The 17,041-nt window shown below is 39.3% G+C and overlaps 1 protein-coding gene across 3 annotated transcripts in view; it reads right to left on the bottom strand.

Annotated features, from left to right (window-relative positions):
- Positions 1–378: 378 nt before the first annotated feature.
- Positions 379–17,041, bottom strand: part of GXYLT1 (glucoside xylosyltransferase 1) — a 54,816-nt gene continuing 38,153 nt past the window's right edge. For 2 of the 3 annotated variants that reach the window (XM_068561020.1, XM_068561019.1), the window contains one exon: positions 3,944–9,802. In XM_068561020.1, coding sequence (XP_068417121.1) covers positions 9,641–9,802 — 162 coding nt within the window. In that variant the 3' untranslated portion in view covers positions 3,944–9,640. Of the gene's footprint in view, positions 467–3,943; positions 9,803–17,041 lie in introns of those variants that run through there. The other variant, XM_068561021.1, reaches the window with a different exon arrangement.

Below are 17,041 nucleotides of genomic sequence, written 5' to 3' on the forward strand. Positions count from 1 at the left end.
CACACAAGTCATTGGTGATCTTGACAAGAGAAGAACTGGAGACAGAGAATACAGACATCCCTTTCAAGGAGTTTTCCTGGGAATGACCTAGTAGAGTGGAAAAAATTACAAGGTAAAGAGAAAGCGGGAAGAATTGGTGGAACATTGTTCTTGAGTTACACAAGAGAGGACAGAATCTGTTACCGAATGCAAGTGTGTGTGCCCGACATACAGTGAGGCGAAACAATACCAAAATGTCAGAGTTTAGAGCAGAGAAAGGTTTATTGCAGGGCCATGCAAGGAGAACGGGTGGCTCATGCCTTAGCCCCCTTACCCCCGTACCTCCCCCCACTCCCCAAAAGCTTTCAACAAAGTCCTTTTATACGAAAGGTGAGGGAGGGGCGTGGTTAGTTGTTGCAAACTTCTTGGTGTCGGATCCTTTGTTCTTGAGGTCAGGTCACGGCCAGGTCACGATGTTCCTGTAAACCTCCACCGAAACAAATGTTATTCTCAGCTCTGACAAGAAAGGGCAAGGTCCCAAGGCTTAACTTTAGCCCTCCGAGGTCCAGGCCCTGGCTAAGAGGAGGGGGGTCCCTGCGCAGGCCGGTCACCCTGCCTGAGAGCATTCGTCCCGCACCCAGTCTGGGTCTTCCTGCCGGCGCCCAGGCCCAGCTAAGCAGGCAGATCTCAGCTGGAGGGGCCCTCAGGGCCAGGTCCCCAGACCATGCCCAGCCGTCATCACTGAGGGAGCCAGGTGCCCAGGAGCCAGCCGGCCCTCAGGCTCCTCAGGCCACCCAAACAGGGGCCGGGTCCCGAGGTCTGCGACCCATGGAGACAGCCGCCGGCATCAGGCCGCAGAGGTGGGAATGAGGAAGAGGTTCACTGCTGCTTCAAGGCCTAAGCCCAGCCAGAGGGCGGCCCTGGCGAGGGCTCTGGAGCTCTGCAGGACACACCCCCAGCCTGTCTCTGGGGCTCCCAGCTCAGCCACTGGCCCGAGGCCTCGGGGCCTGGAGGGCCCCGGAGAGAAGGCCAGGGTCCGCCTCTCACTGCACTCTCTGTTGCGAGGACCACTGCGAGTAACCACCGTGTGCGCTAACAGCTAACCTACCCCGGCCGTTACAAATCTAGTGCAAAATGAAGGGACTGGCTTTAGACGGGAGGTGTAGCAACGTGGGGAAGCCAGAGTCTATGGGAGCAGACTCAGGTTTATTACAGATTTGAGGTCAATGTTTGTGCATGCGTAATCAATGATCCAAAAAGTGGGCTCTGAGGGTGTGTGAATCACATGACCTCACTATCATCGGAAGTTGTGTAGTACCTTCACCATAACCTTGCTGGCATGGAGCTGCCTCTCATTCTCTCTCTCTCTCACAAACACACACACACACACACACACACACACACACTTTCATTAAAGGATTTTCACCTCTTCTGGTTTCTTTCACTATCAACGAGGGTATACATTTTTTGGGGAACAGAATTTTACTTTATGTCTTTATAAATACAATGGCCAGAGTTCAAACTCTTTTCCAAATTTACAAAAAACAAAAAACTTCCACAGTTTTATAAAACATCCCTCAATTAAAATTCACTGAGCAAATCTGTGTGTCTACCACGTACAGTCACAGTGACAGATACCACTGAAAAGACAGAAATGACTTTCGCCTCCAGAGTTTATACTCTATAGAGCTGTGCTGTCCAAGATGTTAACCATGAGCCACAAGTGGCCACTTGAAATGTAGCAAATTTAAATTGAGATGTGCTGTATGTGAAAAATATAGGCTTAGTACACTATGGAAAAAATATGATCTCGCTAACATTTTTATATTCACTACATGCCCACATGATAATATTTTGGATATACTGAATTAAGTAAAATGTATTATTAAAATTAATTGCAAGTGCTTTTTACTGCTTTTAATGTGGCTACTAGAAAATTTAAAATTAAAGTGTTTGCATTATATTACTGTCAGATAGCACTGTTCTAATAGATTAAAAACCTCTTTTAACCAGTTAAATGGCCCACTTAAAATATTTTAAATGCTAAAGAACAGTAGGTAAAGCACAGGTAAAATTGAGGGTCAAATTTTGTTAATTTCTACAAATAAATTTTTTAGAGCTATTCAAATGTATTTTAATACTATTCAAACTGTATTTTTAAAAAAGAAAGAATGGAAAGGTAAAAGAACCCTGAAGTAACTATATTCAGACATGCCAGTCTCACAGAAATGTAACTACTGTTATTTATTTTATTATTATGTATTTATTACATTACATATTATTTATATTACTTACAAAAACTTCCCATTTAATTTTTAAAAATTTTAATAATCTGACATTTACTTTGATTTTTAAGGTACACTACAGTTTATTCACGATTTAATGCACCTTAAATTACAACTAGAAAAATGGTAAAAGTAGTTAACGACTATTTCCCCTAACAAGTTAAAACTCATTACTTACGCTTTCATACTTCAGAAGTCCATACGCTAATCTCTACTTAAGTACACTACTATGACATAATACGCAGCTAAAGAACGAGGTAGAGCTAATGTATCGACAAGGAAAGATATCATAATATACTGTGTGAAATAAGGCAAGCTGTAGAAGCCATTGTGGAACCAAGCCCGTGCGTGGGTACACTGTGTGTACATGTGCGTAGCAAGACAGGGAGGGTAACACACCAAATGCTCTGAGGGGTGGATTGTTAGGAGTCTTTTACTTTTTACTTCATATGCTTTTAATTCTTCAGTATTGTTTGAATGTTTTTCAATGAGGGCATTTTGTAACTTATAAATGATTAAAAATATGATAAAGGTTGCTAATAACTATTAATACATTTCTCAACATAAATTTAGAAGAACTTTTAAACTCTCTTGGAAGTAGTCATCACCTCAATAATCTTTTAAAACCCTTCATGCTATCACTGTAACCAGAAAACCATTGTATAAATACTAAAATACGTAAAACTGAGAACTGTTGGATCATAACATTACAGAGACCCGTTAAAGCACAATTACACCCTGGCACAGAAAAGGTACTCTTCTCTAGATCTGAAATTTGATCCTCTGGGTAGTTTTAAGAAATACTTGGGGACTTCTCTGGTGGCGCAGTGGTTAAGAATTCGCCTGCCAGTGCAGGGGACACGGGTTCGATCCCTGGTCCGGGAAGATCCCACATGCTGCAGAGCAACTAAGCCCGTGCGCCACAACTACTGAGCCTGTGCTCTAGAGCCTGCGAGCCGCAACTACTGAGCCCGCATGCCACGACTACTGAAGCCCCCGAGCCCTAGAGCCCGTGCTCCGCAACAAGAGAAGCCACTGCAATGAGAGGCCTGCACACCGCAATGAAGAGTAGCTCCCGCTCACCACAACTAGAGAAAGCCCACGTGCAGCAATGAAGACCTAGCGCAGCCAAAAATAAGAAGAAATACTTGGGCCAGTAAAATCATCTAGGTCTGTTGCCTACCCGATAGCTATCTTCTAAGCCCCTACCCTTCTACCCCACAGACTTCTAGCAGAACCCTGATGTTATTTCCTTTCCTGTGAGTAGCCATTCTTCAAGGGAGGCTATATTTAAGTTTGGGGCAAATCATGGTCTGAGCCAACCATTGAAGTTTTATTCTCTTTGCAAAGTAATTGTTTTGGACACAGATATTGCTATGGCTATGAGAGCAAGTGGATGGAGACAGGTGGCACCTTCCTCTTATAAAAAGATATATTTTTGCCTCTGGTTGTCATTTGAGATGCAGAATGCTGGCTGTCACTTGGGGGCCGTCGGGGGAGACACAGCTCACATGGTGAGAACGGTACTGTAAAGACGAAAGGTACCTAGGTTTCTGATGACATTGTCCAGTTGCCGAATTAGTCAGTCCAGGAACTGCCCTGACTTTTAGTTATCAAGCTTCCCAAGCCTAAAGATTCCAAAATTGCTTCTGACTGCTAGAATAATTCAGACACATCACTTGAAGAGATCAGATATTTATTGAGTAGATGTTTCTCTAGTAAGAACAACACAAAGTTTCTCAAGAAAAAGATGATTTGAATCCCCCCAAAACAGAACAGCGCACCTTTCCATTATTCTCAGGTTACATCCCAATCTATAATCTTATACTCACCCTCCCTTTAATAAATGTCAAGATACACAAAATACTTGGAGGAAGATATCCAAATTATCCTAAAACCATCATATTTTCAGGTAAAAATCAATTTAAGAGTAGTACTCTCTGTGTAACACAGTACACCAAAATGCCTTTCTGCAGCTTTAGAATCATTACTACTCAAAATATTAACATATTTATGCAAAATGCTTGTGATAAATGGAAACACCTTCCAGTTTCTGACTTCAGGAGCAAGTACAAACCACCATCTCCTTCATAAATCTTCTGTTACAACATCCATCAAAAGCCACTGGCCCAGCTCTCAGATACTGACAACAATGGATGTGATGCAATGGATGACACAGTTTACAGCTACACTACAAGCCCTGAATTATTTTTGCATAACATTCCAATATTCCCTGAAGAGATTTTATACACAGGTTGAAAACAGCTATTTTCCATCATAGTCAGAGTCAACTTACATTTTAAATGAAAGGTACACTGTTGCTTTTCTTCAGTTTTTACAAGGAGTTGCTATGATGATGTGTGTTTGAATATGCTCACAAATTCAGATTATATACGTAAACTACACATAATCAGAGGCTCCACATCAGGTCTTAAGTTTGGCATTAAAATGTCTGACCACAGACCCTCCAAATAACATTCACAGCATTAGAAGTGACAGAAATTTTCCTTTCTTTTTCTCTCTGTATCTTTTCAAAGGTTCTCTTTTGTTTGAAAACTGGGTTTATAGAAAATTCTTAAGAAACAAACCCATTAGACATTTGGAATTAATTGGTAGAGATGAGGTGACAATAGATATTTTCCATTTAGAAGTTTGACATCGACTTGTAATCAGTTTTAAATTGCCTAGTCCAATATGCTATTCCATGTTCTCATAATTCTGTAATTGCTAGATACCTGGATTAACATCATATTCATTTTTAGTTAAAAAAAATTCTTGCATCACCTTTTACACCTGCCTTAAGTTTATATAATTTAGTTTTAAAAATCTAGTTTCATGTTCAATGAATTAAGAAACGACGAACATCAGGACAGTTTAGCCAGACTTTAACAGGCAAAAAAGGGTTCCTTTGGCAATGTATAAAAGGATAACTGTTACAGTACTAATCATTATTTAATCTACTTTTATTAAATATTAAAATGCAATAAGGCAATTGTTTAAGATGCTTGAAATTACATTTAATGAAATGATAACTGGCCCCACACCTGACATACTGCTTCCCTACTTTTCTTCTCTATTTTACTCTAAGGAACGAAAAGTTATTTAAAAAAAAAAAATCAGTGGTCTCGCTAAATCACTACTGATTAACACTAAGGTGTTTATTACTTACAAGATAAACTTCTGAAAAAGAAGACACTGAATACTTTCTTTTAAGGTTTTTCCATTTAATGTACTCCTGCTGTCTCCTGTTCTCTTTAATCCATTCCTAACACTTCAACTGGAAGTATGCCTACTGAGGAATCAAGAGATGTGATGTACTGTTTAAGCTGCCATTCATTCAAGGCAGGGCAGTGGTTCCCAAGTCTGGCTTCTTATCAGTATCATCTGGGAGAACCACTGTGACAGATTCCTGGGCCCCCTTCAGATCTGATACGGCCATCCCCTCCTCCTGTGTTATCTATGTGGTCAGTCCTACATAATCCAGCATCTGGGAAGACTAAAAGGATGTTAAAAAGGAAGATATTTGTCATCGTGTTTCGACAGGTCTTAGCTCACAAACTTGGATCCAATTAACAAAAAAAAACCAAAAAAAAAAAAAATACAATGTTGAATCACAGCACTAAATGATCAGTGAGTAAAGTGACTGGGAAAAGACTTCAGGATCAACAAATCAAACAAAGGTAGCCTGGCTGCCCCTTCCATGAAAGCCAGCACAATTCCTGAGCCCAGAGGGCCTCGTGAACCGAAACAGAGGAAGGCAAGCAGACGGTGGTACAGGCTGCGGTGCTGCAACTCAAAAAGTGACTGTTCCCACACCTTCGCTCTCTACCTCCACTTCTCAATTTCCCCACTCTCATCCCCTCTCTTCTTGCACTCTGCCTTTGGCCATTCTCACTCTTATTCCCTTCTCTTTCTTCACTTTTCTCACTTCCTCTCTTCTCCTTCTTCCTTTAATCATTCCTTTACATCATTCTTTCCTTTGCTTTCTCTTCCTTAAAAATTCTTCCTTACATAATCTAAGCAGATTCATACCGGAGATATAAAACACGTCAAAAAACATTCAGCCTAAAACAGAATGATCTGTTCAGGAGACAACAGAGCAACACAGAACTTCAACAGTAATGCTGGTGTGGCATGATACAAGCCATGGAGCAAATCCATTCTCTCTTCTGGGTCTCAACTTCATGACTTCTGAGTCTTATGAGGTGGGAAAGGCATATTGATTGTTCACAGATTCATGGCACAGAGAAGGTTAAATGATATGCCTCGGGTCCCTAACCAAGAAGAGAATCCAGATCTAGTTCACAGTCTGGTTTTCTTTCCATTACACCAATAACATCTGACTGGAGGCAAGATGAGAGAGCAGTGAGTAAGCAGTAGTATTGTTTCAGGCTCTGAAGTGTCCAAAGATAAGTGGGTTACCGTATACATTATGAACTACTCTTCATGGGGAAAAAAAAGTATGTATTTTCTTAAAATGTAAATCACGATATATATTTTCTAAAGGTTTTCCAAGTTCCTCTAAGATGGCTACTTCATATAAATGAGGGTTGGCTACATTATAAAGTCATTCCACTTTGGTAATACTGCAGCCCAGAGATAGTTCTGAGGTCAGAATTGTTCTAACACATAGACTCAAAGAATATAGAATGTAATTCGTATAAACTGCATAGATACACCGTCTTATGGAAAGAAATATAAACCGTTCTCTAAGCTGTTCTAGAATTTAACCTCATTAATGCTGAGAACTGCATTTCTTGAGACTTCTCAAGGAAAAAGTTACCTTATCTAAAGATAAACTCAGAAAATTCATTTTAATATTTATATTAAATATTTTTAAGGACTTTTTGTGATATCCTAACTTTTAGGTAAACACAGTCCCTAAGTGGAGAGTTTTCGCCATAACCCAATTTATGGTAAAATGCTCAATTAGGTCAGGTCTGAATAAACCACATGAAGAACCTTCCAACTGGTCCACAATGTAGAGTGTGTAACACTGTAAATAGGTGCAACAGGCGTGAGACCACAGCATACAGTCCAGTGAAACTATGACCACACTCTACCCAGCCCCAATCATACTAGAGCCTATGGGGCTAAGAGTCTCTGTTCACTAAGGAAATTAAATCTAAGCAACTTCCTAATATAAATTTGTATCTTGTCAATAACCCCAAGTACTTCGGCTAATGTTTCAGAATCACATTTATAATCCACCAACTGTGCCGAGAACTGTGGTCCTAACTTCAACCTTCAAGTTGGCAAAATGATTTCCAGGGGTTCCCAAACTAACTGACACCAAAATCATCTGAGGTGCTTATTAAAAATAGAATCATAATGTGACTTATTTTTGCACTCTAACATTGTAGTCAATAAGGGAAATCTGCCTAAGAACTGGATATTAACCGAAGCCAAAGCAGATATGATGTCACTATGGTTACCAAAGTGTTCACAGAGGTGAAATAACATGATGCCTGGCATTTTCTTTAAGATACTTCAGCAAAGGAAAAAGGGACAGATGACACAAATGTGGTAAGATACTGACGTGTTTGATCTGGACAAGGAGTACCACTGTACTATTCTCTCTACTTCTGTGTAATGTGCAGACCCATCTAGACATGGGGTACCAGAGTCACCAAAGGTGAGGCCCAGGAATCCATCCTCAGCAAGGTCCCCACAAGAGTCTAATGTAGCCAGGCCGCCAATGGTCTCATCTGGGGACCATTAAAAATGATCCTATACCCTCCAAACTTCAAAATTCTAGGGACCTCATTTTTTATTTAGCAAATCAACTTCAACAAGTTCACAAGTTCTCAAAGTCACCACGGTGCTCTGCCAGGGACACACAGACTGTGCTCTCTGAACGCTTCTGTCCAAGAGTGCTGGGCTGGCCATCAGCTTCTAATCTGCCTTTCTTACACCTTCCTCTCTCAATTTGTCCCTGACTGAACTGCAAAGACCGAGGACCGTCTTCCACGTCTCCACAGAGGGCGCTGTGTCTTCATAAAGCCAATCACCACTATTTTCACAAAGGTGATAGTCTTCCTTCATGATTTTCTCTTCTCTATTTAAGCGTTAAAATGTCAAAAGGAGAAAAAGAAGTTAACCATACAGTACTTGGTAAAATGAGACGTGTGCCCCGGCACAGTACATGCTAAGTACTCAGAATCTACAGCTACAGAAGACAGGTCAAAAACACTAAGAGAAGTAATATTTTCTTATTGCCAAGATTAAAAAAAAAAGATAACTGTCTTAAGTGATATTCAAAGAAGGAGGACATGCACATCAACCAAATCAAAACTAGTTTTTCTATAATCAGATGTGACCATCTTCTGAAGCCAATCATCCATGAAAGTTGTCTAACTTACTTAAAGTAAGGCTCTATACGTATATTTGCTTCTTCAAAAATATCTTGCAAAGCCATTTTGAGGTAGAAGGAAAAAGGTTTAAGTGGACCACTTTTTTTCTGCTCCACTGTAACTATAATGACTGCTCACAGGAAGTACATAGCTTATGCATTTTGGTCCATCACATTTTCCACCATCATATAAGTACACTGGTTAGGTTCTCATTTTATTATCAGTATATTTATTGTGTCCAGAATGCCCAGTAAAGCTGAAAATTTTCATTTAAAGTGATAAAAAATTTCCTAAAATACCTAATTAATAATCTTAGATATGACTTTGGGCAAGACAGTTAAGCACATACAAATGAAAATTCTACGTTTCACAAATACACACAGAGACTAATATCCAAAACTTTCAGTTTTCCCTCTCAATTTTAAATGTGCAGTTTACTTATAAACTAAAAATAATTTTAAGCATGATTGTCACAAAAATATTTTAAAACAGAGATGAAATGTATAAAGGCACACATAGATTGTCGATAGTGACATCAGTTACATCACATTTCTTTAGAAACAGAACATTTTCTGCTCCTGTAAACAACTTTCTTTTCTCACACATTTAAAGTGAGGTTAGTGCTGACGTAAAATTATTGCTATACTCACAGTTTGAGTGTTTCCACTGTGTATGAGGTACATTTTTCTCCAACCATACATCCCTACTGCTCTTACCCACTTGAGAGTAAGATACAAACAAAGTCTGTAGGCTATAACCATTCAATAATATCTTCATCAATACTAGAATGATAGCAAATAGCATTACAAAACATCAGAAATCAAAAATATCTTCTTGTTGGGGTCCAAGACTTCAACTTATTCTTCATTACATGAAAATACTGCTCATTTAACTTCTTCGGGAAAAAAAATTATTCTGAAGATGAATAATTCCTTCCTGAACACTTCATCTAAGACTATTCCTTCACACATATCCTCTGATATTTTGTTGTTTTAATTCATTTGATTTAGCGGTCACCAAGAATCACCTTTCCTTTGGTGGTCTATCATAAAGATCCTGTATGCTTTTTGTCAGCTGTTTGATAAATATTTTGTAAATTTTTCCACAGTATGTATGCACTGTCTTTTGTAGTTCCAGTTCTAAAGGCTTTAATAAAGAATGGATGTTGTCATCTTCAAAAGAACACTAGAGAAAGAAAATAAAAAGACAAAGACGTATATATAAATTTAACTCTATTCCCAACAACTTCTTCAATCAACTTTACATTGACAATCTCCATTTAAAGTCTCACAGACAGCATGTGCCCAAAAAATAATTTCAATGAGTTAAACAGACTACGATCTCACAGGAGGAGGGAGAGAGTACGGGTAACTCACTGGGGGTACTGGGGAGAGCCCTTCAGAGAGGAGTGTGGAGGCAGGGCACTCCAGGCCAAGGCAAGAACATGGTCAAGGACAGAGAAGACCAGAGATACTGACAGGTGTGAGGTGACAACCAAAAGCTTGAGGTGTCTAAGAGAGACTAATAAGAGCCAAGAATCACTCTGATAACACTGGTGAGGCTGGACTGGAAAGGAGTGAGATGGAGGCACGGAGTGGGAGGAATGCAGAATGACAGCACAGGTCAGTGCTTCCCACAGAACCCTAACTGCACAAAGGGATCCCAAGGATAGATATGTTTGAGAACTGCTAAATACCATGCACTCTTGGGGAGATTCACAGTGGCACATGAAAAACTATAAAAACAGAAAATACATCTGTTGGGTATTGTTTGGCCCACTAATTCCAAAATATACTTTTTACCCTTTTCACCATAAAATATATTAATATCCCAAGGAATATATTTTGGAAAACACTGTTGTAATAGTTAAGTGCAAATAACCTGTGAGCTTAGTATTTTCAACCAGGTACATTTTTTCATTTAGTGTTCGCAACTACAATCAGAAAGACTGACGGGGCTTGAAAATAAAACATTTTACGGGAAAAGTTTGAGTTCAGTGAAAAATGCAAAATTCTGAAGGAAATTCAGAACCTAAAATCTAGGAGGGCTGCATATGACCTGAGGTTCACTACGCTGCCACTGAGGGAGAGGAAATAAAAGCATCATTTGAATCACAACTAGTGAGTCTGTAGGAAGAAGCCACAGCCCATCTAGGGAGAACAGGCTGAACGTAGATGCTAATTTAGAACATGGACGTGTAGAGCTGCAAAGAGATCCTAAACCTGGGTGCCTCTAGTGCAAGAAGACTATGAGCATTAACTGCATGAAACCTTCACTCTTGGGGTGATTTTTCAAACATAATTCCACATACTGAAGATAAATATCTTGAAGTATTTTTGAAAACCAAAAAAAAAAAAACGAGGAGAGGCTTAACTGGGAAGAACGTAACGAAAATAACAACAGCTAGCACACAGGCATCTAGGAGAGACTGCTGAAAGCTGGACTGGTTAAAAGAGGGCACTTCCTACATGCCAGGCATTGTTCTAAGAGCTTTGTATGTATTAATGCACTTAAGCCTCATACCAACTTCATGAAATAGGACATCACTATTTACAAAGAAGCAACTTAAGGCAGGGGGAGAATCTTCCCAGTTACAAAGCTAAGCCAGGAGTCCACCTCAGCTGCAAAAGAAATCGATAGCTAGTGGGAAGCAGCCGCATAGCACAGGGAGATCAGCTCAGTGCTTTGTGACCACCTAAAGGGGTGGGAAAGGGAGGGTGGGAGGGAGGGAGATGCAAGAGGGAGGAGATATGGGTATATATGTATATGTATAGCCGATTCACTTTGTTATAAAGCAGAAACTAACACACCATTGTAAAGCAATTATACTCCAATAAAGATGTTAAAAAAAAAAAAAAAGTCAACAGCTTTACAACCACACAGCACTGCTTATCCAAAACAGCAAACGCAACTGTGCCAAGTCAGTTTCAAAAACTCTGTTACAAGATGCAGCTCAGTTAACAGTGGGAAACTGTGCTGTGCTGTATAGAGACATGTCTACATTTGTCTGGGGTTATGCTGAAGAAGGTCAGGTTTACCTTACCTTCTTCAAGGTTTAACACCCGTATTAAGTGATACTGTCAAGTTACATTTCACTGTGTATAAACAACATACTTGGACAACTGTGGCTGAGAGGCGAGTAATAATGGGAAGAGCAAACTCTGGTCTTTTTCTTACTCTACAATGACAAAAGATGAAAACATTACAAAGGTGTTTAAAAGTAAACTCCCAGGAACACTTGAGATTCAGTTCATCCATTTTCATGTGATTTAAATCCCAGTGTTGGTGGTTACCTTTCTTTTTTCTTCACTGGGAAAGTCTTTTGATGAGTATTTTCCCTAAATAAAAATAGTGCCTCATGAATTAGAGCTCTTTTAGTCCAACATATAACACAAGTAATTTGACCTTTACGGGAGAAGGTGATAAATCACCCAGATGTCTACCTGTATGTACACAGCCGGAAGTCACGCCCTCCACCAGCCACAGACTCTGCAGTGTCCAGGAGTTGTGCAGCATGGAACGCACATCCAGACATTCCCTTTCCCAGAGGCCACATGTGCCCTTACCTGACTGTGCGCCTCTTCCCATACCGAGTGCTACACTTGACTGGTCCGCACCATTCCTGCCTGCCTGGTACTCATCCTTCCAGCTCAGTCCAATGGCAGCTCCTCTGAGAAGCTCTCCTGACACAGTTAATCACTCCCTCCCTCTTCACTGGCACCGTACCCAGCACACAAACTTTTAGGAAGGTCATGTTTTATATCTAAGACTGTCAGTTGAAGGCAGTGAATAAACAGTGAGGCTATGATGACAAGTAGAAAATTAAAGGCATTTTCAAAAAACAGAACATGTTTTAAAAGTATGGTAGAATGGCAGGCAGTTCAATCCGACAAATGCTGAGTGCCAACTATGCACAAGAAGGTGGTGCAGGAGGGAAATGGTCGAGAATCCCTTGCATCTCTGCAAATCTATTGCATCTTATGCAAATAGAAGAAGGGTGTGAAGTAAATCAAAGGTAACACAGAAACACCAAGAAATCTAATAATTCAAACGAAATACAAGAAGCAGAAAATATTTTACAGAGCAATAAAATGTTTTGTTCCCATTGCAAATCTGCAATTTTTAATCTTAGTATTTTTATTCACTCAGCAACTAATATTTAACAACTATGTATGGGCTGTAAAAGCTGATTTGCTGGCAATTTACATTTTAAAAATGGTTCACGTCCTTATTGTTCACAGCATTCGATGGCTATGACTAAGCTTCTGTCTGAAACTTGCATAAATGCCCTTGTCTAAACTGCAGTTCTTTTAAATGACGCTTCTCACTGAATTATAGATAAGGGAAGATAAAAACACTAACCAAGAGCACCAAAAAAGACTGATTAACTTCATTAAGCTGAAAAATGGCTAATATGGCTATTAATATGGACCCAAAACAAACATTAATCTTTAATTACTTCAGTATTTGAAATAGTTTTTAAAATAAGATTTTTTAAAAATCAAGTGTAATTAATCAGCTTAAAACCAATACTCAATTTTTTTAAAGTATATATTTATAGACAATCAGAAAAGATCAAATAAAACTAGTAAGATTTAATTCCTTAATAATGTTTTTTTTAAATGATCAAAGGCAACAAAGAAATCACATTTTTCTAGGAGTGCATTTCTTTTCTACCCTGCAAAGTCTCAGAACCGCAAATGTACCTTTTGTCATTTTTATCACCTCCTGACAACCCATGATAAAGCATTATTAAAATACGATATTGATTTCTGAAGGCATACAAGGTCGGCTACATGAAAATGAACATCACTAAATTTTATAATCCTTCAGTGAGTGTAGCTGTATCGTGATAAGCTGATTATTCAGAAACCTTCTCTCTCAGGTTTATAGGACAAGAAACTTAGCAAAAACACTAAAACTGTAGCCTACAATGCTGTCAGCACTTTGCCTACCACCAGGTTTGAGAAACTCAGCTTTCCAGGAGAAAACTTCAGCTCCTTGTCACTGCAGATCGTCACCTTACACAGCGTGTCATCACCGCACCCAGCCCAGCCCTGCCGCTGCCTCCCTTCACCCATCACCCCAAGCAGCTCCACGCCTGACCTCCTCGTGGACCTTTCACAACCCCTGAGGCTTTTTCTCAAGTAATTTTGGCCCAGCCTGCTCACCTGGCAAACTCTTACTCATTCTTCAGGGCTCACTTCAAATGCCTCCTCATCAACGAAGCCTTCCCTGGCTCTTCGGGGCAAAACTTGCACTCCTTCACAGTCCTAGTACAATCTGTGTCTCAGTAGGTTACAGTTCAGTATCTTTATCCTCAGGCCTATTACTGAGGCTGTACTAGCAAACCATGAGAGCAGTCAGGAGCAGATACTGAGCGTCTAGCAAACAGGGGCATCGGCTCTTCTCCTGACCCCCACGCTTACACCAAACCACTCCTGTTGTTCTACTTATGTTTTTGTCTTCACGTCCACGTAAGATGAGACACGGTCTAGCAGAGCAGTGAACACACCCACGTGAGAGATGAGTGCTCACCCACACTTCTCCCCAGGTATCAATGAATTAGCTGCATGGATACCACTTGATATAATGCTCCTTAAGCAAAATCATAAATCCAGTTCTTATTTGGATTTGCCCCAAGTCTTGGTCCCCAACATATTCAGGGACCTGGTTCATGCATCATCTCCCCCTGTCAATCCACCTTAATTAAACAAGAGCACCGTAAGAACAAGGAAGAAAAAGAGAGAAGAAGAGATATCGGGGGTGGTGGGGCCAGTATAATTTTTTCCCAAACTCAGTATAAAGTAAATGCTTAAAAGAGAAAACCCCATTTACAAAGGCAACAAAGAAGATAAAATACTTAAGGATAAACTTAAGATATGTTCAAAATCCATAGTATGAAGAAAACTATTAAACATTCCTGAAAGACACAAATGAAAGACAGACCTTGTTCTTAAGATGTCTCAACACCATTAAAATGTCAGCAGTCACTAAGTTAATATGTGAAGATGATACACTCCCAACAAAAAAACAAGTTTTTTATGTAATTAAATGAGTTGATATTTGTGGAAAAATAGAAATACAATAGGTAGGAAAACACTGAAAGGACAGGCTATGAAGAGGAAGTAGCCCTTTCAGATATTAAAATACAGCACAAAGCCTTTATAATTAAAACAGTGTGTAAGAGTACACAAATGGACAGACCAATGGAGCAAAACAGAAAATCCAGAAATTACAAATGGAACTTTAGTATATAATAAAGTCAGTATCTCAAATCTTTGGGTTACAGATAGACTTTTAAATAAATGGTGTTGGGACAAGACAGCTATTTGGAAAAAGATCAAATTAGATCTATTCCTCGCTCAAAAGAGTAAATTCCAAATTGGGCAGAAGGCTAAATGTAATAAATGAAAAAGTATATACGTGAACTTTTCTATAAGCTGAGTATACGCAGGGAAAGACTTTCTAATTACTACTTTTTTTAAAAAAGGTTTTAAATTTGATTACACAAAATTTTTAAAGAACAACTTTGAATGGTAAAAAATTCCACAAACAGTTCAAATTGGGAAAAAAATTTACATCAGATGTCACAGAAAAAGAACTAATATCTTTAATACACAAGGAACTTGCAACAAATGGTGGGGAGGTGGGGAGTAGAGATCGAAACTCCCTCATGGTGATGACTGTACAACTCTGTAAACATGCTAAAAACCACTGAATTATTTACACTATGGGTGAACTCTGTGGTATATAAAATATGTTATCAGTAAAGTTATTTTTTAAAAATGATAGAAGACTAGGTGAGAGATTTGAAAGAAAATTCACCCCCCAAAAAGATGTAAAAACAGCTGTTAAATATATAGAAAGATGTTCATCTCAATCATAAGAGAAAGGCAAATTAAAATTAAACTAAGATTCCATTTCTCACTCAGAATGGCAAAAATTTTTCAAGCTCGATAATACACTCTGTTAATGAGGCTGTAACAGGCCTCGCCATGAACTGTTGGCAGGAATGCAAATAATCCCCATGTAGGGAAAACACGCAGTATCTTCAATTTAAATTATCCCATGTCCAGGAATTTACCCTGAAGAAACATCTCCCAACAATACAAATATATGTATGGCAAAGTTATGCACTGCTGCATTATTTATTATTCAAAATGCTGGAAAAGACCAAAATGTTCAAACATAAGAGATTAATTGAATAAACTCTGGTACATGCACAAAATGGAATATCATACAGCTGTTTAAAAAAAAAAGCATGAAGAAAATATTTATAAATGCCCAAATTTCCAGAATACTGTAAAAAAGGCAAAGCACAAGTAGAGATGAACAGTATGCTACTTCTCATGTAAGAAAAGGGGAATTACAAAACATACATGTATCTACTTACCTGTACAGGAAGGACAAACCAGAAAATGAAATTGGTGATGGGGTGGGGGGCCTGGGGTGGAAGGATGGGGAAGGAGTGCTACTTCTGAGTAAACCGTTATATAGTTTCGACTTTTTGAAGAATATTAATATTCCTCATACCAAATTAAAGTTAAATCAACAAAGATGAGGGGAAAAAACTTAAAACTGAAAGCATACAGAAACACATGAACCCAACTGTATTTCAAATGAATAAATAACCACACTGAAAGAAGGAGAAAAGAACTAACGCAAGTGACTTCTGAACACACTACTGAGTACACACCCTCGTCTGGGGCAGGGGAGGGGTGGGGGGAGGACAAGAAACAAATCCTTTATAGTAGGTTGGTTTTTCAAGAACGGAGGAGTGGAGATAGCAGTATGAATGGAGCATTTTTGAAATTAGTTTAAGTGTACTGTAGAACTAAGCAAAAGAGGAAATATTTTATGTTCGGAGCTAGGATTCTAATTGTGGAAGAAAGGAGATAAAACAGAGACAAAGTAGGAGAAGGCAAGGAAGGGGCCTGAGGGAATGGAACTGGAGGCATCGGTGTGAGCACATGACTATGTGTGTTTGTGTATCTGTATTTCCCAGCTCTGCTGCTGAAAGGGCTTAGAAGGGAAGACACCCTTGTAGCAATAAGCATCAGAGTTCCTTTGACAGCTGACTTCAGGGTGAGGGCAGGGAATGTATAACAAGATAAGCCTGGGATATTTTGTTTGGACAGAGAATGTGGAGGTACTCAAAATAATGATGGGAATATGTCAAATGAGCACAAGAGGTAGCCAAAAGGGCTCCCAATCACCAAATCTGGCACAACCTCAGCATCAATATAAATAAAATTGAATACTGCATTATAAATCATGGAAAAAAATACATATCAGTGAGTTCACACTGATACTGTATAGATCAATAAGTGGGCAAAGGGGAGTGCTCTTCCTCATAGCAGAACGCCAAGTGCCAAAGCTAGATGTGGAAGGAGTGCTGGGTTTATAATTGATGAACTAGGG

The sequence above is a fragment of the Eschrichtius robustus genome, chromosome 13 (genome assembly GCF_028021215.1).
Source record: "Eschrichtius robustus isolate mEscRob2 chromosome 13, mEscRob2.pri, whole genome shotgun sequence".
Taxonomy (NCBI): domain Eukaryota; kingdom Metazoa; phylum Chordata; class Mammalia; order Artiodactyla; family Eschrichtiidae; genus Eschrichtius; species Eschrichtius robustus.